The sequence below is a fragment of the Gadus macrocephalus genome, chromosome 8 (assembly GCF_031168955.1).
Source record: "Gadus macrocephalus chromosome 8, ASM3116895v1".
In the NCBI taxonomy this organism is placed as follows: domain Eukaryota; kingdom Metazoa; phylum Chordata; class Actinopteri; order Gadiformes; family Gadidae; genus Gadus; species Gadus macrocephalus.
In genome coordinates, this window is record NC_082389.1 from 10142782 (window position 1) to 10164278 (window position 21497).

The following is a 21497-nucleotide window of genomic DNA, read 5'->3' on the forward strand; positions in this document are numbered from 1 at the left end:
CACAGCTGGTGTAGCACGGCTGGCGTAGCACAGCTAGCTTGCATAGCTAGCATATCACAGCTAGCTTGCACAGCTAGCGTAGCATAGTAGTTTGACCGTTGGCTGAAATCTCCTTTTGAAACCTGGCAGGTCGTATCAGATGTTCTGATTGGCTGAGGACTGATGGATCAGAAATCAATATTATGGATCGGGACGGAGGCCTACCTTCTCTCCTGTGATTGGCTGCTCTGCGTCAACATTGGGCTCTGTTGGGAAAAAAAGAGAGCATGAGAAAGAGAGAGAGAGAGAGAGAGAGACAGAGGCTATCTGTCTTTGGGCGCACTAACACTAGGCCATCTGTACCGTGCCCAAGTCTGTTTCACACCTATGCCAACCGTACTCAAGTACTATTCAATTCAGTGGCCTGAGCACACTTCGGAGAGGTGTGCTCAGGCCACGGTACAGATGCTAATGAGCCGACATGCGCAAACGCACGGCTACGCAACCTGAACTGGATGACGTATAGTCCATGCAACCCTTTCCCATTAAACAATAAACATGGTGGCAAGCGGTTCACGAGTGGGTTCATGTTGGTGCGATAGTGAAGTTGAGTTTATGATCCAAAATCCCCCGTTCGTCACGCCGCGGGCTTTCTTGGTTCATTGGAGAAGGCGGAGCTGCGCACGGAGTCTAGACCTCTTTAGAATAATTTGCATTCTCCCAAATGATTTCTATTTTTTTATGAATGAAGACACCCGCATGCAAGAATAAGTTCACGCCTGAGTGTAGGCTACAAACGCGATTAAATATTTACAAGTGCTAATCTTGAGTACGGTATAGGTGTCAAACGGACTTGGGCAAGGTACAGATGGCCTAGTGTGGGTGCGCCCTTTATCCTGTAGCTGACGTGTGATATTTAACACGTGACCGGACACAACATTTTAGGCCAGAACCACCCAGCCAATCACCTCGGAGCTCTGCCTCTTGTATGGGAGACCCCTCCAGAGTCTTCATGGTTGACGCCTCCTCTACCTTCTCCTCCTCCTCCTCCCCTCCTTCTCCCCCTCTCCTCTCCTCTCCCCACTGCTCCTCCTGCTGCTCCTGCTCCAGGTCCCGGGGCTCCGGGCGGTCCCGGGTCAGGCCGGGTCCCGGGGCGTCCAGGTCGACCACCTGCAGAACGTCTGCGATCAGAGACGACAGCTGGTCCAAGTCCTCTGGAGCCATGGCCTCTGGAGAGAGGAGGAGAGGGGAGGGGAGGGGAGGAGAGGGGAGGAGGTGAGGGGAGGGGAGGGGAGGAGAGGAGAAGAGAGGGGAGGAGGTGAGGGGAGGGGAGGGGAGGAGAGGGGAGGACGGGAGAGGAGAGGAGGGGAGAGGAGAGGAGAGGAGAGGGGAGGAGAGGAGAGGATGGGAGAGGAGAGGAGAGGAGAGGGGAGGAGAGTAGAGGAGGGGAGAGGAGAGGAGAGGGGAGGAGAGGAGAGGAGGGGAGGAGGGGAGGGGAGAGGAGAGGAGGGAAGAAGAGGAGTACTGGTTTGAGGAGTGGCCGCAGCAGTTAGAGACTGGTTGAGGATGAGTGACAGCAGAGGGAGATGAGAGGCACTCCTCCTCACTCACCGTCCGCCGGGCTGAGGGGGCCCCAGGCGGCCCAGCGCGGGGCCCCTGCCAGCTGCAGCAGCCTCGGCCGTGAGCCGTCCGGCCCCGTATGGCTTTGGAGGGGCCTGGGCCCTCTGGGGCCCTCAGGCCCGGACAGGTAGCTCCTCAGGGCCTGGACCAGGAGGTCCCCCTCCCCCTGGGGGCCCCGCATCCGGGAGGGCGACCTGGGACCCCCCGGGGCCCCGGGGGTCTGGGGGTCCGCGGGGATCTGGGGTGCCAGGCGCTGGAGGTAGGTCTGCAGGCTCCTGCCTAGCTCATCCTTCACCGTCTCCAGCCGGTCGGAGTCCGGGGGGGCCTGGCCCGGCCTGGGGGGGCACAAACCCTCTGTTACCACCGGTTAACCCTCTGTTACCACCGGTTAACCCTCTGTTACCACCAAGGGGGCCAGGGGCCTGCAGGTCAGACCTGACCGGGGATCGAATCCGCAGCCTTTTGTCTGATGGTCACCCTCACCGCGCCCTTCAGGACGGACCCCTTGCTGACCGGACCCCCTACTGACCGGACCCCCTACTGACCGGACCCCGGACCCCCTACTAACCGGACCCCCTACTGACCGGACCCCCTACTGACCGGACCCCGGACCCCCTACTAACCGGACCCCCTACTGACCGGACCTCCTACTGACCAGACCCCGGACCCCCTACTAACCGGACCCCCTACTGACCGGACCTCCTACTGACCGGACCCCGGACCCCCTACTAACCGGACCCCGGACCCCCTACTAACCGGACCCCGGACCCCCTACTAACCGGACCACGGACCCCCTACTAACCGGACCCCCTACTGACCGGACCTCCTACTGACCGGACCCCCTGCTGACCGGGACCCCTACTGACTGGACCCGCTGCTGACCGGACCCCGGACCCCCTACTGACCGGACCCCCTACTGATCGGACCCCCTGCTGACCGGACCCCGGACCCCCTACTGACCGGACCCCCTGCTGACCAGACCCCCTACTGACCGGACCTCAGACCCCCTACTGACCGGACCCCAGACCCCCTACTGACCGGACCCCGAACCCCCTACTGACCTGCTGCCGGTGGGGGGGGCGGGGGGGGTCCTCCGCAGTGTGGAGAGCTCCCGGTCCAGGACCCGCTGGGTGGCCTCGTCCTCCCAGGTCAGACCTGAACCACAGACCAGTACAGACCAGTGAGACCACAGACCAGTGCAGACCAGTGAGACCACAGACCAGTGCAGACCAGTGAGACCACAGACCAGTACAGACCAGTGAGACCACAGACCAGTGTAGACCAGTGAGACCACAGACCAGTACAGACCAGTGAGACCACAGACCAGTACAGACCAGTGAGACACAGACCAGTACAGACCAGTGAGACCACAGACCAGTACAGACCAGTGAGACCACAGACCAGTACAGACCAGTGAGACCACAGACCAGTACAGACCAGTGAGACACAGACCAGTGAGACACAGACCAGTGAGACACACACCAGTGAGACACAGACCAGTACAGACCAGTGAGACACAGACCAGTGCAGACCAGTGAGACACAGACCAGTGCAGACCAGTGAGACCACAGACCAGTACAGACCAGTGAGACCACAGACCAGTACAGACCCGTGAGACACATACCAGTGAGACCACAGACCAGTACAGACCAGTGAGACACAGACCAGTACAGACCAGTGAGACCACAGACCAGTACAGACCAGTGAGACACAGACCAGTGCAGACACAGACCAGTGAGACACAGACCAGTACAGACCAGTGAGACACAGACCACTGAGACACAGACCAGTGCAGACCAGTGAGACCACAGACCAGTGAGACACAGACCAGTGAGACACAGACCAATGAGACACAGACCAGTGAGACCACAGACCAGTACAGACCAGTGAGACACATACCAGTGAGACACAGACCAGTGCAGACCAGTGAGACCACAGACCAGTACAGAACAGTTAGCACACAGACCAGTAAGACCACAGACCAGTGAGACACACACCAGTGAGACACAGACCAGTGAGACCACAGACCAGTGAGACACACACCAGTGAGACACAGACCAGTGAGACCACAGACCAGTGTGACATAGCCCAGTGAGCTACAAGATTTGCACTGTTTCTTGTTTGCTAGTGAAACTACAGACCCACCGTATGTAATGAGTAGTGTGTAGTCGTGTATTGTGTGCAATGTGTAGTGTGTAGTGTATTTTGTGTAGTGTGTAGTGTATCATGTAGTGTATTTTGTGTAGTGTGTAGTGTGTTGGAAGAAGGACTGCAGCAGTAGGTGATTCCTGGGTGTTTGTCTCCCCCTGGTGGTCGGCACTGGGTATAGTTTGTCTTTCCTCAATGAAGTGCTGGGGGTGAATGAGTGAATGTGTTGGGAGGCGTGGTGAATGAGGTGGTGTTGTGAATGAGGTGGTGTGGCGATTGAGGTGGTGTGGTGATGAGGTGGGTGTGGTGAATGATGAATGTGGACCCTCACCTCTGCTGGACAGTTTCTCCAGAAGGATCCGGAAGCGCTGAACCACGGCGGGAGAGACATGGTAGGTGGAGACCTCTGTCAGCGGGAGACGGTGGCACCGACCAAACATCCCATCTGACAACAGCAGGATGGTTAAACCAGAGTCACACCGCATTCAAACCAGAGTCACACGTCTTTAAATCAGAGTCACACCGTAACCAGAGTTAGGGCACACTCACACTAGGCCATCTGTACCGTGCCCAAGTCCATTTGACACCTGTACCGTAATCAAGTACGACCCCCCCCCCCCCCCCTCTTGTACATACGTCATCACGTCGTAATACGTCATCACCAAGCGTCCCCTGCTTAGTAGAACAACACAGAGAACACAATTGACACTTTACTGACTTTGCTGCTTATTTGGAGCCGTTCTACTCAGATACAGCCCTCTCACTGAGCGGTTTTACACTGCCAAATATGCCATTTTATGCACGCCAAATTCACCCGCTGACGGTGACCAGGGGACGGTCGGTAGGGTCCTGGGGAACCCAAGGGGCCCGTTGGCCATCACGGGCCCCCAGTGGTCCGTCACCCACCACGGGACGACTGGGGGTCCGTCACCCCAGGGGGTCTGTCACCAGTCAGGGGTCCGCTGGACGGCAGAACCTTTCTTCTACAAACATGTTTAGAGAAGGTTTGAGGAGAGCATCTTCTGGAGGGGCTGGTTGTCAGGCCAACGGAGGAGGAAGCCTCTACACTGCTGTTGTCATGGGGAGAGGGGGGTATCCTCCAACTTGGTCAGCCGAATGGCCTGGCCCACAGTACTTAATGAATATAGCGCTCATTTAGAGTGTTTTCTAAGGTTCTGATTGTTCTCTGGGTTTTCTGAGCGTTCTCTGGGTTTCTGAGTGTTTTCTGGGCGGCGGCAGGCGTGTTCACACTGAGTCCTTACAGGACTCTTATAACGCTCCTCCCAGCTTCTGGCTCCTCGGCTAACCAACACGCTCAGAGCTAACTACAGCTCTCACAGACAAACAGACAGACAGACAGACAGACAGACAGACAGACAGACAGACAGACAGACAGACAGACAGACAGACAGACAGACAGACAGACAGACAGACAGACAGACAGACAGCTGCCATACTGGTGGGCCACTTTCCCCCCCGAAAATTGATAAAAGTGAATAAATAAAAACATTACACGTAAATACGTACATTCATGTAAATATAAAACAACATTCACCAGCTGCAGGAGGCCCAAAATACTGTTGCCATGGTGATTCCACCCCAGTGTGTGTGTGTGTGTGTGTGTGTGTGTGTGTGTGTGTGTGTCCCTTACCGTTAACACAGACCTCGTAGGGTGAACAGAGCTCGTTCTGGAACAGACAGCCTGTTAAAAAGACGACACACATGTTAACATAGCAAACATCAGCCGCTTAGCTAACAGCTAACAGCTAGCAGGTAACAGCTAATATCTAGCATCTTACAGCTAACAGCTAGCCGTTAGCATCATAGCCACCAGCTGGGGGCTTTCCTCTGTACCGAGTAGACAGAGGAGAGCCCCCCCCCTCGTCTGACCACTCCAACGAAATTCACCCGCTGACGGTGACCAGGGGACGGTCGGTAGGGTCCTGGGGAACCCAAGGGGCCCGTTGGCCATCACGGGCCCCCAGTGGTCCGTCACCCACCACGGGACGACTGGGGGTCCGTCACCCCAGGGTGTCTGTCACCAGTCAGGGGTCCGCTGGACGGCAGAACCTTTCTTCTACAAACATGTTTAGAGAAGGTTTGAGGAGAGCATCTTCTGGAGGGGCGGCCTGACCTCCCCATAGCAACAGATGGAGAGCCGGTTGCTAGGCTGCAGCCTCGTCGCTCAGCGGCCCACAGACAACCACAGGAAAACACTACCTTTCCCAGAATGCCCCATGTTCTGGAACAGGTTCTGTATGTCAACACAACACAACGTTATCTCTGTTACTATTGGTACGCCTAGAGCCGAAAGCGGCCCGTGAACACTCTGTGTGTGTGTGTGTGTGTGTGTGTGTGTGTGTGTGTGTGTGTGTGTGTGTGTGTGTGTGTGTGTGTGTGTCTCTGGTGGTGTAGCTTAGCATAGCAGCATTTTTTTGATATTCTATTCAAAAGGGTCAATTTGTGTTCTACGTTACAAAATTGTTTTATCTTCACTCATCACACATATCAATTGAGAGGGTGATGAGTTTCCCTCCAAAATAGATTCACACAAAACACGCCCCCCGTCATTCAGTTACAGACCGAGGTTTGTATAAAATGAAAACATGGCACAGAGTCTCTTGTAGGATTGAACCAATACGTAGTGATAGATCATTCTGGAGAGAGATCAGACAACCTCACAGCCTCCTGGATGATATGGTCACGTGACCTGTGATTAACGACTTACTAAATACTAAAGTGTTTAATTGAATATGAATATGGAGCTTCTGCTAGCCGCGGCAGCTAGGCTGTAGCTAACGAGCCCGTTATGTAACAGAGAGAGAGAGGTGCCACCCCTACACTCACTGAACTAACCCCCCCTCGACACTAGACCCCTCTCCAAGACTCCTCTCCTAGTCTCCTAGACACCTCTCCTAGTCTCCTAGACACCTAAACACCTCTCCTAGAGTCCTACACTTCTCTCCTAGACTCCTCTCCTTGTCTCCTACACTCCCCTCCTAGGATCCTCCCCTGGCCACTAGACACCTCTCCTAGTCTCCTAGACACCTCTCCTAGTCACCTATGATCCTTTCCTAGGATGCTTTCCTAGACACTCTCCTAGGTGGGTTTATTGGAGTAACTCAGATGTAGTGGTGGTGTATAGCACCATCACCTCCACCACACCACAGTAACTCAGATGTAGTGGTGGTGCACAGTACCATCACCTCCACCACACCACAGTAACTCAGATGTAGTGGTGGTGCACAGTACCATCACCTCCACCACACCACAGTAACTCAGATGTAGTGGTGGTGCACAGTACCATCACCTCCATCACACTACAGTAAATCACATGAATTGGTGGTGTACAGAACCATCACCTCCATCACACCACAGTAAATCAGATCTAGTGGTGGTGCGATACACCACAATACATCTCATTTCATCGTGATGCCTCAGTCTCTCCCAAAATCCCCACTAATGTTTGGAACATATCGAATACTCCCCTGTCCACTCGTCGTCCCCACAAATCAAGCTTGGCTTTAAATGCAGCAACTTTATCTAGCAGTTTAAAGACAGTCGTCATTCTCCCATGGAGTGTAGGGTTTAGCTGAGCTCATAGTGTGACACTACTGTTGAACTGAACAAGTGAAGTGAGCTTAGGTTGCGCGCGTGTTGATAAGCCAATACGTGTTGAGGACGGGACAGACAGACAGTTATGCCTAAGAAAGGAAGTTAAGACCTTGCCAAAAATGCAATGATGTTATAGGCCTATGCAATCTAACAACTGCATATAGACTTATGGCATGTAAAAGAGTGACAGTATTGCGCAGTAAATCGAGTTTATTAAGTGTGCATGCATCTTGCATGAATTAAAAAAATCAAAATGAAAAATAAATAAATAAATATAAATAAATATTTTTTAAATCATGTCGTAGCCTACTAACCAACGGCCCGGTTAGGAATATCCCGCGGCCCGGTACTGGGCCACGGCCCGGTGGTTGGGGACCGCTGCGCTACATCGTCATGTAAATATATATAATGTATATATGAAGCAAAACACCGAGGCTCCTTACCGACGCTCCTCTGGGCGGAGGAGGAAGACCAGGCCAGGGAGGATGGGGACCAGGCCAGGGGGGCAAGCACGAGCAACGCGAGGGCCAGCGGGGACATGTCTCCTTCTTACTGAGCGTCCATGTCTCGACGAGGAGGTGATGGAACGAAACCGCGGCTCGAGGGGAGAAGTGGTGCCTAAACCGAGACAGAGACCGCGGATACGACGACGAGAGAACCGGAGATGGGAGCTGGATGCTGGGCGTGGCTTATCGCTCCTCGTCGCCAGTAGCGAGGAAGCGACGCCGAGCCCCGCTCCCCCATGGAGCAGCGACCTGTCCGCTCCGCCCCGCCTCGGAGTGGCATATATTATATAACTATATAATATATGCCACTAGTTTTGCTAAGAGTAGACAACTGTGTCCGTTTTTCTTGCATGCATATATCGTTTTTCTTAGAGCTTTATTTTGTTCATAATTAAATTATTTAAACAAAATGATTGTATTTTGTGTCCTTATACAATTCTCCTGTCAGTCAATATCATGGTATTGTATAGCAGGCCTATATGGAAGGCACATTAGGGGTGTCTGGCCTATCAGGTAATTTGTCTGGAATGGGGATACACATCTGACAAATAGTCGTCGTCCCCCGCCATGAAAAACATTAATAGTTCTGGAGTTAGTGAGCCCCAAATTTAATGCCTTCAATGTAAGCTAATGTGAGTCAAAAGTTAACAATATGGAGTTAAATTCATGACACAAGCTTGAATGTGTGCATAGTGTGGCACACCCACCCAGGCAAGGGGATACTAAATCCGAAATGCAGAATTGTCGATGGTGAAGGTAAGACATGGAGCAACAGCTTAACCCGTGGGGGTCATTGAAACTAGGGCTGAACGATTTGGGGAAATAATCTAATTGCGATTATTTTGAACAATATTGCGATTGTGATTTAATGTGCGATTTTTATAATTTATTAAGTTCCTTATGTTGTGTATTATTCACAAAAAAATAAATAAATCATGCTTTAGTATGACCTACACAACATTGGAAGCAGTCAACATAAAACTGCTTTTTCCTTTGGGCCAGGCCGATGTGTTGAGATTAATTTATGTTATAAACTTCTTTATTTAACTATTGAATTGTAAAATAAAATAAAATGAATCGTACTGATTTCCAGTCAGTAACGGTAACATTATTATTATTTTATTTTTTAATCGCAGCCTTTGCGATTTGCATTTCGCGTTCTATTTCATCACGATTTTGATTTGAATTCGATTAATCGTTCAGCACTAATCGAAACTGATTAATGTCTCTGCTTTTATGATGAATAATGGTGATGTAATGGTGTCCATATCAGGACATCACAGTGGAGGTTGGCTGTCAAAACTGTCTTTAAAAAAACAGTTTTGTGCTATGACTTTAACCAAGGGTACCATTGCCACTGACTCTATAAACTCCTGTTGGCATATTTTATAGCACATGGAGTACTGGAGACAGCTAGCTTTCAGTGCTGACGTTCCTTTCCATACCAAAATCATTGATTACTCCACCACAAACCGTTAATATAGGCTATACAATTTTTGTATATGCTACACGTGAACCTCCTAAGTCCAGGTCCAGTCCAGGGCTCATGGGCAAGTCCAGGGCTCATGGGCAATTTGGGAACTTACTCAAAAAGGAAAAGTATCCAAACATGAGGAAATGTGCTACCTCTTTGACTGCATTATTTGGTTCTACTTGTTTATGCCAGTCAGCCTTTTACCGTGGTGGAACCGTTCCACCACGACGGATGGTCATTTGGAAGCCTGCTTTTTAGTCTAGCGCAACCAACAGCTACTGTCCGGACTACGCAACCCTGACTCCATTCAGTGCAAGTCATCAGAGTATGTACTCAGTACAATAATAATAATAATAATAATAATAATAATAATAATAATAATAATAATAATGATAATAAATAAATATATGTTTAGCATTTTTTAATGTAGGTAGATCATTTTGACCCACTCATTTTGAAAGTAGCTGGCAAGCCTAAAACATGTGCCCCCCCCCTGATGTATTGTATCGGTCAAATGAGGACCAAGCCTCAACTAGTGGACCACCTGATGTATTGTAGTGGTCAAATGAGGACCAAGCCTAAACATGTGGACCCCCTGATGTATTGTAGTGGTCAAATGATGACCAAGCCTAAACATGTGGACCCCCTGATGTATTGTAGTGGTCAAATGAGGACCAAGCCTAAACATGTGGACCCCCTGATGTATTGTAGTGGTCAAATGAGGACCAAGCCTAAACATGTGGACCCCCTGATGTATTGTAGTGGTCAAATGAGGACCAAGCCTAAACATGTGGACCCCCTGATGTATTGTAGTGGTCAAATGAGGACCAAGCCTAAACATGTGGACCCCCTGATGTATTGTAGTGGTCAAATGAGGACCGTTTTCCTGTGTTTGCCTCAGGTTGGTCAGGCTGGTCTCAAACAATAATCCCGTCTTCACTAGGACACTGAACTGCTGTTTCGCTTTCGTCTGACAGATGGACTTATTGTAAGTTGCTTTGGATAAAAGCGCCTCCGAAGTGCCCTCAATTTAAATGTAAGTGAGGGAGATAAGAAAGGAAGCATTGAAGTCCCTTTCCGTCGCCTTGGAGAATCCTAACAGCTCTCATCATGGCTGCCACTATGTCAGACCCTCTGGGGGCGTGGCCCTGAAGGTTTGGGGTCTGGGGGCGTGGCCCTGAAGGTTTGGGGTCTGGGGGCGTGGCCCTGAAGGTTTGGGGGCTGGGGGGCGTGGCGCTGAAGGTTTGGGGTTTGGGGGCGTGGCCCTGAAGGTTTGGGGTCTGGGGGCGTGGCCCTGAAGGTTTGGGGTCTGGGGGCGTGGCCCTGAAGGTTTGGGGTCTGGGGGCGTGGCACTGAAGGTTTGGAGTCTGGGGGCGTGGCCCTGAAGGTTTGGGGTCTGGGGGCGTGGCCCTGAAGGCTTGGGGGCTGGGGGGCGTGGCGCTGAAGGTTTGGGGTTTGGGGGCGTGGCCCTGAAGGTTTGGGGTCTGGGGGCGTGGCCCTGAAGGTTCGGGGGCTGGGGGCGTGGCCCTGAAGGTTTGGGGGCTGGGGGCGTGGCCCTGAAGGTTTGGGGTCTGGGGGCGTGGCCCTAAAGGTTTGGGGGCTGGGGGCGTGGCCCTGAAGGTTTGGGGGCTGGGGGCGTGGCCCTGAAGGTTTGGGGGCTGGGGGCGTGGCCCTGAAGGTTTGGGGGCTGGGGGCGTGGCACTGAAGGTTTGGGGGCTGGGGGCGTGGCCCTAAAGGTTTGATGGCTGGGATACAAGATACAAGATCGTTAATTGTCATATACACAATGGAAAAAAAAGTAGATAAATAAACTAAACTACTAAAAATATCTGTACAAAGAGCAGAATTTAGTTAAACGAAAACAGTTAAATATAAGGTGCTGTTTAGCATGTGCAATGTTCGCTTACAGCAGAAGGCCCTGAAAGACATTGAAATATAGAAGTTTTTGAATATATACATTGGATATTGAATATTACTAGTAGATAAGTACATGGTGCAAATTAAGCTCACAATTGAATATAAATCCAGTTCACAGTATTGAATGAATATAGTGCAAATACAGGGTGTTATCAGTGTTTGAGAGAGTCATTCAGCAGCCTGATGGCCTGTGGATAAAAACTGTTTTTAAGTCTGGTTGTTCTGGCTGGGGGCGTGGCCCTGAAGGTTTGACCTGTGAGATGGGGGCGTGGCCCTGAGGATTTGACCTGTGGGCTTGGCCCTGAAGGTTTGGGGTCTGGGGTCGTGGCCCTGAAGGGCTGGAGGTGTTGCCCTGAAGGGTTGAGGGCTGGGGGCGTGGCCCTGAAGGGTTGAGGGCTGGAGGTGTGGCCCTGAAGGGTTGAGGGCTGGGGGCGTGGCCCTGAAGGGTTGAGGGCTGGGGGCGTGGCCCTGAAGGGTTGAGGGCGTGGCCCTGAAGGGTTGAGGGCTGGGGGCGTGGCCCTGAAGGGTTGAGGGCGTGGCCCTGAAGGGTTGAGGGCTGGGGGCGTGGCCCTGAAGGGTTGAGGGCTGGGGGCGTGGCCCTGAAGGGTTGAGGGCTGGGGGCGTGGCCCTGAAGGTTTGGGGGCTGGGGGCGTGGCCTTGAAGGTTTGACCTTTGGGCTGGGGGCGTGGCCCTGAAGGTTTGGGGGCTGGGGGCGTGGCCGTGTGGGTTGACCTGTGTCGCCCCCTATGGTCAAAGTGGGACAGAACCTTCTAGAGACCTCCTTTCGATCTCCATACCTGGGCCATATTGTGCCGCTTTTCCACCGCACATGTAGCTCGACTCGACACGACACGACTCGACACGACTCGACACGACTCGACACGGTAGCAGCGCGGGTCCTTTTCCACCGCAAATAGTACCTCCTGGACGTGGGCGGGGTCGGCTGCGCGAAAGGGCCGTGACGTATTTTTGTACGCGACGCAAACAACACCTACGTAACCCACACATGGACAGAACCCACAAAACAACAATGGAGAACATCGATGCGATGGTATTCGTGTTCGTATTATTAGCTGGCATGTTGAAGAAGTGGAATATGTTGGCTGCGGCGCTGCTATGGATGTTACCAGCATGGTTGCCATGTCGCTCTCGTGACTTCGTCACACTCTGGCCAATCAGTGGCCGGCCGTCTGCCGACGTCACCTTTTAGCATCGGCTCAGCCGCTTGGAACCTAGAGCGAGGCGGTACTAGAAAAAGCAGCCACTTCAGGTACCAGATACCATGTTTTCGCGGTGGAAACGCAAAAAAGGCGAGCTGAGTCGAGTCGAGTCGAGCTGGTACCATGCAGTGGAAAAGCGGCATTGGACCACTCCAAGATGTTGGGTGTTCTGTTTGGTCGCTAGGCAGTTCTGGGAGACGTTTTTGTACGTATAATATTAGTGTTACAGTTTTTCTCAGTCGCTTTAGTACATTTCTCGAATCATCCTCAATATTTGCAAAACAGTAAATCCTCAATATTTGCAAAACAGTACAAATAGCAAAACACCATGGATTACCTGCAATAGCCAGTCTCTTGCTCAAAATCCTTAGCCTGGCTATACCCATGCTGCCTTCTGCAGGATTTCATTTCGCGCTGCGAGGCAGCCTGATTCCATGGATCCGATTTTCGCCTGCGATAGGGAACCAATCACAGAACGGGGAGGGACGGCAAGATGATGACGATGTCTATGCGACACACCCATCGTCTTCTTCCTCATCGAATTTCTGTCGCACTACATACATCATCTGGTATAATTGATACAACTCCAATAAACGGCTCCGGGCAATCGTAAACCACACCTCAAATACGAGAAAATGAATGTGTGGTTCCCAGACCTCTTCTCAATGTAGATTGAGATGAGGTCTGGCGTTAGCCGGGCTACAAAATCCTTAGTTCATCTCTCAAAAGTAAATATCAGTGTCAATGAACAGGTCAGTGCCATCAGAATGACAAGTCCTTGCGTCATTGTGCACGGATTAAACAGTCAAATTGCTTAGTCCGGTTGTCAACACATAACAGTGTACTCTGGAGGGATGTTCTGAAGTTTTGAAGACAATTATTGTAAATTGTAAGTTACACCTTAGTGTATGTGGGAGGTTGATTGCAAGAGACTGGACAAGAATCACATTTACGCTTTGACTGTTTGTGCTGTAATTTGTTGACAATGTCATTGCTAGAAATGTGAACATAGGACAATCTCCTTAGGGTAAACTGTACATGCATTGCTGTAGGAATTACAGTACAGTGCAGTATTCCTACACCTCCTGACGTTCCTGTCTGTTGGGCCACAAATTCTCATTCTCACGCAGCCTCACTCCTCTTCCTCTTCTTCTCTCTGGCTGTTGACCCCGTCCAATTCCTTTCCCTTCCATTGTCAGACAATGTAACTTTGTGTTGTGCTCCAGCTATACATATACTTGCCAGTTCATGGTTCATGGTATGCATCTTTGAGGTATTTCAGTAAACTGGTTGATCGTTGGTTGATCTCGCAATTTACCAATTCAGGACAGATTTAGAAAAAAAGTCTTATGGAAATGTACAGAAATATGCTTGACACATGACAACTTGTTCAACCATTTTGCATGAAAAGACTTATGCAATGAACAAATGCCTGAATGTGGTGGGGGTGAGACTATTCAATAGAGACCCATTACAATACATTTTGATCAACATGACATAAGCAATTGATAATGTAGGAAAGAACAGAGAACTGTACATAATCATTTGCATGAATGTACCAAAGCATTTGCAACTTGTTCAAAGAAAGGAGAAACTGCTTTTTGATGTGCACAAGTGACGCAATGATGTGAAGATTGAACTGGTAGTTTTGAAAATTTCAATTCTGATCTGAGAAATTATGATGAATGCATGATAATTGATAAGACACAAACCATGAACAGTAACACCCAGAGTGTGGTTGCTTGTGCGTTTTGGTCTTGGGACTTTTATTTTGAACGCATAAAATGTCAGCCAGTGGTCCGCTACTTCCTGTCCAGCAAAAGATCTTTAAACAAGGGACTACACAAGAGGAGCAGTTTGATTAATCTCACCAGGAACTCTAAGGCACAAGGTCACTGAAACACATACCGTCAGGAACAGGTTCAGAACACACACACACACACACACACACACACACACACACACACACACACACACACACACACACACACACACACACACACACACACACACACACACACACACACACACACACACACACACACACACACACACAACCTTGGGGTGATCAGATTGTATAATGACAATGACAGCACTAACATTAATAACAGTCATAATAACAGCATGTTGCACAGGTCCTAGTGACACGTGATGAACCCCCACAGCGTGACGTTGACCTGTGGACCCCCCCCGGCCTTGCGGTGGGGGCGTGACCTGAGGACCCGGCCTTGACCCTCTGCTGCCCGGGCCAAACCCCCCCCCCCCCCCCCCCCCTGCAGCCGACGCTTCCTCATGACATCACGGTGGGAGCAGCCGTAACCCGGGGAGACCGCGCTCCACCGCGCCCACCATCCCGAGGTGACGATCAGGAACAGGCCCAGTGCTCCCAGTCATTTTGTCATAGCTAACCCTCGAGCTAACCCCCGGCTAACCCTTCAGAGGGTCAGTTAACTCTCGTCTCTGAGCCAACCCTCGAGGCTCAAGCTAACCCTGGCCTTGGTGCTAACCCTCCTCTCAGAGCTAACCCTCGTCTTGGTACTAACCATCGAGCTAACCCTCTCACGCCAGCATTCAGACGTTCACCAACAGGTGACGAACAACAAAGGCTGTGATGGCAGAACTGTGCTGTATTCCTATATCCATATTATCTGTACTTAGTTTGAGTATGTAGCGCGTTCCAATTAAGAGCCGAAAGTGTACTGAAAGGACCCGGGTGGTGTACTCAAAACTGTCAAACCGCTGGGTGTGGATCGATGCACACTTTTCGTACTCAACGGCAGCCATCTTAGCTATGTAGCGGAAGAGGCGGAGCCAGGCTGAGGCAACATGAGTGCATTTTCCATATAGCCTGCATTAATGGTGTCATTTTGTAGTTTTATAGCTGCTAGGCGTAAAGGGTTCACCGTTCAAAGCGGGATGTTTATTGTGGGGGAGGAGCCGCGACCGCAGTTGCAATCGTAAATTCCGGTTAGTGCACCACAGAGTATTCGATTTGGAACAACACTGACATCTGAAAATCTGAAAATCTGAACACAGCACTGTTTCTCACTGTTCTACTAGCATAGCATTTGTGATTCGCTACACTAGCTCCCTGTTAGCGTAGCTGAGGGGACGGCAAGCTAGGAACATAAGATGGAAACTCAAAACATAAAAGATGAATGATCTTCAGACATTGAAACAAGGGGATTAAGATGAAACTTTTTTTACAATAATTTTTACAAGGTTTTCGTTTGGCGGAAACGTGATCGTATTAAAAAACATCACACAGAGAACAGAAACTGTTGTACAGATTTGGCCGAGAAACACTTAACCTCCGCATTCCCTTACTGTCATCATCCTCGTGTTCATGTAGCCACGCTCACCCTGTCACGCCATCACAAAGCCTCTGAGCCAACACCACGATAGTGTTGCCCTACAAGTTGGCTACAGGTTAACACTTGAGCGAGAGTTTATCATTGGCTGGACCGAGGCACCGCTAACAAACATCTGGGGAACATTGTGGATCTTAAAGAACGCTTGATGTTTTTACTTTGTGGTGAGCAGTGAGATACCCCAAGCAACACATTAATATTTTAGACCAAACAATCAAACAATTAAAAATATAAGAAAAGAGTAACTCCGGGGGTGATCCAAAACGTAGTCTTGCTCAGCAAGTCAGTGTAGCTTTGGGTGTTATGTATTGAATATATTCCCATATGTTGATAATACCTGGTCAGTTAACACACTGGAATGAGGCCCCAAATTACGATCCAGAAGAACCACTGCAAGGTCATTATCCTCGTTAGCGAACTTGTTATGTGAGTCGGTGCTTGTTAGCTAACTACTTATATGAGTTGGTGTTTTAGCTAATTAGTTAGCCGAGTTGGTGCTTGCTAACTAGCTTGTTGGCCTAACTAGACGGTTGCGTTTTCTTTGCAGCTGCTTAGCCCTAAAGATGAACCTCGCGTCTCTTTGGTTGAGCTGGGCGGAGGCCAGAATATATTTTTTGCAATTGCCATTAAAAAAGTAAAAGTAGCAAATTACTATTTTGAGCAAGAAGAGATAGGATAAGAATAGAGCTCTTTCTTTGGGAGAATATACTTTCTGTTTTGTCTGTCATCAGTGTACATATTTACAAGTTGTATGGGATCCCTCAGTAAATGTATGAATTACTTTGTTTCAACAGTCCTTAAAGGCTTCCTTTCTATCTATTTCACGTTCATACCTTAAACATAATTTATTATCTATGATATTTATCTTATCATCCGATCAATGTTCCCTTATCTGTGTTTTTACAACAAATGATCAAATCAAGAGTAAAATAAAGTATGAACTTTGTTGGAAAAGTCAGTGACACTGCTCCAGAAGAGGAGGAGGAGGAGGGGGGGGAGAATGATGCTTGTGATGATCACAGTTGTTGTGTCTTCCTCAGTCCATCCTCGCTGAGATCATACCTGGACCACAAACAGGGAGTAGAACCAAGCTGTGAGACAGACGCCCTAAAATGTCCTTTGAATCAAAATCGACGGCTTTTCTTTTCTTTCTATAATATGTTGTACGTATGCTTGTATAACGTCACGTACCACTGGGTCCAACCCTTGGCGATGTCCTCATAGGTCAGATCCACCAGAACCTGGAGAGAACACACCAATCGTTCATCACCTCTAGGTCAACGGCAACTTCATCTGGATTAACAGGTTGGGGTTTTCTACTTTTAAAAGGTTAATATAATCTGGAATAATTGGATTAATCTTTATTAAAAAGTTAATATCATCTAGACTAATAGGTTAGTTTAATCTTGATGAACAGGTTAATTGATTTTAATGAAATTTAATTAATCAAAAAGTATAGATGGTTTAAACAAAACATGAGTGACAGATGGGAGGAGAAGAACAGGGTTGAAAAAAGGAGGTGTGTGTGTGTGTGTGTGTGTGTGTGTGTGTGTGTGTGTGTGTGTGTGTGTGTGTGTGTGTGTGTGTGTGTGGCTCCTCTTACTTTTCCCAGAAGGCCCTTGTGTTTGGAGAGAAGCCCGCCTCCGTTCTTCACCGCCACGTCCAGAGTCCTCCTGTGAAGCTCCACCATGGAGACACTGAACTCAAACCTGGGGGGGAGAGGGGGAGAAAGAGGGGAGAGGGACCAGCTGTATAATTACAATCATCTTATCATGAATCAAGTTGTGATTGTGCCAACGTTCATCCTATATACCAGCTATATCTATACCCTCTATATCTATACCATACCACCCATATCTATACCAGCTACAGTATAGCTCTGCCAGCTATATCTATACCATACCATCCATACCGCCTATATCTCCAGCCCCTGTATCTCTGTGCGTGGCGTGGGTCTGACTCACGTCTGGTCGTACACCGGGGCCAGGTTCTTCTTCTGGGTCGGGGTTTTCCTCCGCCCCGACCGCCGCTTGTCTGGCAGGAGGTACAGACGGACGTAGGGGTCTGAGCCGTGGTCCGTGAAGGCTATCAGGTTCCTTAGCAACAGGAGAAGAGAACAAAGTCAGGTTCCTTAGCAACAGGAGGAGAGAACACAGTCAGGTTCATTAGCAACAGGAGAGAGACCAATACCAGGTTCCTTAGCAATAGGAGGAGAGAACACTATCAGGTTCCTTAGCAACAGGAGGGAGACCACTATCAGGTTCTTTAGCAACAGGATGAGAGAACACAGTCAGGTTCCTTAGCAACAGGATGAAAAACGCGATTATGCTATCGCATGATTCAACGCATAATCAGCCAAAGTCTGCATATTCATGCGGGGGGCGCATTTTTTCAAATATGCCGCACTTTCACCGCATAAATTGCCGATTTCCACGCAAAATATGCGAGGCTTGCATGATTTCATAATCCCCGCATTTTCGTTCCGAAAAAGTCAGATATATCTTATGCCGCTTTTCCACTGCATGGTACCAGCTCGACACGACTCGACACGACTCGACTCAGCTCGCATTTTTTGCGTTTCCACCGCGGTACCATGGTATCTGGTACCTGAAGTGGCTGCTTTTTCTAGTACCTACTCGCTCTAGGTTCCAAGCGAGCTGAGCCGATGCTAAAAGGTGACGTCGGCAGACGGCCGGCGACTGATTGGCCAGAGAGTGTGACGAAGTCACGAGAGCGACATGGCAACCATGCTGGTAACATCCATAGCAGCGCCGCAGCCAACATGTTCCACTTCTCCAACTTCTTCAACATGCCAGCTAATAATAGTAATGCGATCGATGTCCTCCATTGTTGTTATGTGGGTTCTGTCCATGTGTGGGTTGCGTATGTGTTGTTTGCGTCGCGTACACAAATACGTCACGGCCCTTTCGCGCAGCCGACCCCGCCCACGTCCAGGAGGTACTATTTGCGGTGGAAAAGCACCCGTGCTGCTACCGTGTCGAGTCGTGTCGTGTCGAGTCGTGTCGAGTCGAGCTACATGTGCGGTGGAAAAGCGGCATTAGAAGAAAGTTGAAAAATGTTGCGTTTACTTCACACAACAGCAGCCATTTCCCCGTTGCCATGGGAACGTTATGAAGTGACGGAATTACGCGACGTGAACGTCATAGAGGAGAGTGGCGTCCTCAGAGTAGGTTATTCAGCTTCGGGGTGTTGACCGCTCCCCTCCCGTCTCCTCCCCCCAGATGCTCTCCCTGGAAAGGACCGCCCCCTCCCCGGACGACTCCGCCCCCTCCTCGGTCCAGGGCGGGAAGGGCACCGCGAGCAGCCCCGGCATGAGCCCCGCCTCCCCCCAGCGGGGCTCATGCCGGGGCTGAATTTTTGCAAGTTCCCGCAATTTCATCACATAAAATTGCATAAATATGCCGCATATTTCATTGCATTTTTTAAGAAAACGTGCTGTATAATCAAGGATTTTTGGCCGCAACAATCACAAAAAAACACCACATTTTTCTGGAGGGACTGAACAGGATGAAAGAACACAGTCAGGTTACTTAGCAACATGAGAGAGACCCCATCAGGTTCCTTAGCAACAGGAGAGAGACCCCTATCAGGTTCCTTAGCAACAGGAGAGAGACCACTATCAGGAGGAGCAACAGAATTCTCCTCCTGTTGCTAATGAACCCATGTTGCTATGGAACCAGCCTCAGTAACAGAAATTATCACAGTCCAGTTAAACTTTATTCATAAGGAACATGTCACAGAGACAGCTTTAATGATCTTCATTACACGCTCATTAAAGAAACAACAACCAATTATGAAGCAGAGAGGCAGACAGATGGGCAGACAGACAGACAGACAGACAGACAGACAGACAGACAGGTATACCTGCAGGAGTGGACCACCACCACAAGCTTGTTCCTCTGGGAGCTGTGTCGCACTGTCAGCTGGATCTCCCCGAGAGGAGGAGGACCACTCCCACTGGAGGGGGGGAAGAGGGGGGGGGGGGAGGGAGGCAGGTAGATCAAAGGGAAATTAGCGTTGAATGATGAGCGACATTAAAACTCCCCTGTTGAAGAGGAAGATTGTGTAAAGGCTGCTAGGAACCACGTTTCGTAGGTCTAGAGCAGGGGTCGGCAACCAAGTTTGGCCTCGGGCTAATTTTCTTTCCAGCCAGTAGGTGGCGGGCCAGAACATTATGAAAGGCTAGTTCATGGAATTGATTAATGGAAGTGCATCTGGAACTGCGACGCAGGCCCGTCAGCTGGCTTAGTCATATGCCTACCAAGAACTAGATGGCTCTTAAAAGACGTACATATAAACAAGTGTATGCCCTAAAGTGCTACCTACTTGGGTAGCAGCTGGTGCAGCCTCTGCCTTAGCTCCTGCTCGGCGTAGGGATTGGAAATGTCCGAGGCGATGCTGGGGGTGGGCTCCTTGCCCCCCGCCCCCCCGGCCAGGTACAGGTGGGAGCCCGAGATGGCCAGGTTAGAGCTGCTCCGGCCCGCCTCCCCCAGACCTCTTCCTGCTCCTCGTCCTCCCGGGACCTCGTCCAGGACCCCCGGCGGGGGGTCGCCCCGCTGGGGGGAGGCGGGGCTCATGCCGGGGCTGCTCGCGGTGCCCTTCCCGCCCTGGACTGAGGAGGGGGCGGAGTCGTCCGGGGAGGGGGTGGTCCTGTCCAGGGAGAGCACCTGGGGGGAGGAGACGGGAGGGGAGTGGTCAACACCCCGAAGCTGAATAACCTACTCTGAGGACGCCACTCTCCTCTTGGGAGAGAGAGAGAGACAGTGGAGAGAGAGACGAGAGTGAAGAGAGAGAGACAGTGGAGAGAGACGGGAGAGTGAAGAGAGAGAGAGGACAGTGGAGAGAGAGAGACAGTGGAGAGAGAGAGAGGACAGTGGAGAGAGAGGGGAGAGTGAAGAGAGAGAGAGAGAGAGACAGTGGAGAGAGAGACAGGGCAAAGAGGGAAGGTATCACAGGGTAGCTGCTGGGAACGTAACCTGCATTCCCTTCAAGGCCCCTGTGGAGATTGAGTGAACATTGTGTTAAAGAGGCATGGCTGAAGCTGGACCTCTGGGGACCCGGGTCAGCTGTGGTCTGTGGCCAAACGAGGTCTGTGGCCTAACGAGTTCTGTGGCCTAAAGAGGTGTGTGGCCTAATGGGGTCTTTGGCCTAACAAGGTCTGTGGCCTAACGAGGTCTGTGGCCTAACGAGGTCTGTGGCCTAACGAGGTCTGTGGCCCAACGAGGTCTGTGGCCTAACGAGGTGGTGCCTTACCCGGAGCGCGGCCTTCATGCGGACGCTGCAGCCGGGCCCCGAGTTCTTGAGCGGGAACGCCTCGTTCAGGGTCATCTCCGGGGCGGCCAGCAGCCGGCTCAGCGGCAGAACCAGCGTGCCCAGAGAACAGCTGTGCTTCTCATCCTTCACCTGGAGAACGAGTACAAAGTGGGCTCATGAAGAACGCATGGAGAGCAGATGGAGAACAAGTGGAGAACAGTTGGAGAACAGGTGGAGTACAGGAGAACAGGTGGAGAACAGGTGGAGAACAGGTGGAGTACAGGTGGAGAACAGGAGGAGAACAGGTGGAGTACAGGTGGAGAACAGGTGGAGTACAGGTGGAGTACAGGAGAACAGGTGGAGAACAGGTGGA

At 50.6% G+C, this 21497-nt stretch overlaps 3 protein-coding genes across 7 annotated transcripts in view; all 3 read right to left on the reverse strand.

Annotated features, from left to right (window-relative positions):
• vipr2 (vasoactive intestinal peptide receptor 2) overlaps positions 1-44 on the reverse strand; it is a 22424-nt gene extending 22380 nt beyond the window's left edge. Inside the window, exon 1 of the mRNA XM_060058615.1 lies at positions 32-44. Within this exon, the coding sequence (XP_059914598.1) occupies positions 32-44 (13 nt within the window). The remainder of the gene's footprint in view (positions 1-31) is intronic.
• A 49-nt stretch (positions 45-93) lies between these two features.
• On the reverse strand, positions 94-8132 carry slco5a1b (solute carrier organic anion transporter family member 5A1b). The gene is made up of 7 exons (XM_060058743.1): positions 7806-8132; positions 5399-5449; positions 4079-4192; positions 2661-2754; positions 1591-1934; positions 948-1208; positions 94-245 (listed from the first exon to the last, which is right to left on the reverse strand). Exons 1-7 carry the CDS (start codon positions 7900-7902, stop codon positions 181-183), a joined length of 1026 nt encoding a protein of 341 aa, XP_059914726.1. The 5' UTR covers positions 7903-8132; the 3' UTR covers positions 94-180.
• A 7533-nt stretch (positions 8133-15665) lies between these two features.
• esyt2a (extended synaptotagmin-like protein 2a) overlaps positions 15666-21497 on the reverse strand; it is a 32018-nt gene continuing 26186 nt past the window's right edge. For all 5 annotated transcript variants that reach the window (XM_060058723.1, XM_060058719.1, XM_060058721.1 and 2 more), the window contains 7 exons: positions 21125-21274; positions 20198-20538; positions 19736-19828; positions 17815-17946; positions 17454-17559; positions 17042-17091; positions 15666-16912 (listed from right to left, as the gene is read on the reverse strand). In XM_060058723.1, coding sequence (XP_059914706.1) covers positions 16867-16912; positions 17042-17091; positions 17454-17559; positions 17815-17946; positions 19736-19828; positions 20198-20538; positions 21125-21274 — 918 coding nt within the window. In that variant the 3' untranslated portion in view covers positions 15666-16866. The remainder of the gene's footprint in view (positions 16913-17041; positions 17092-17453; positions 17560-17814; positions 17947-19735; positions 19829-20197; positions 20539-21124; positions 21275-21497) is intronic.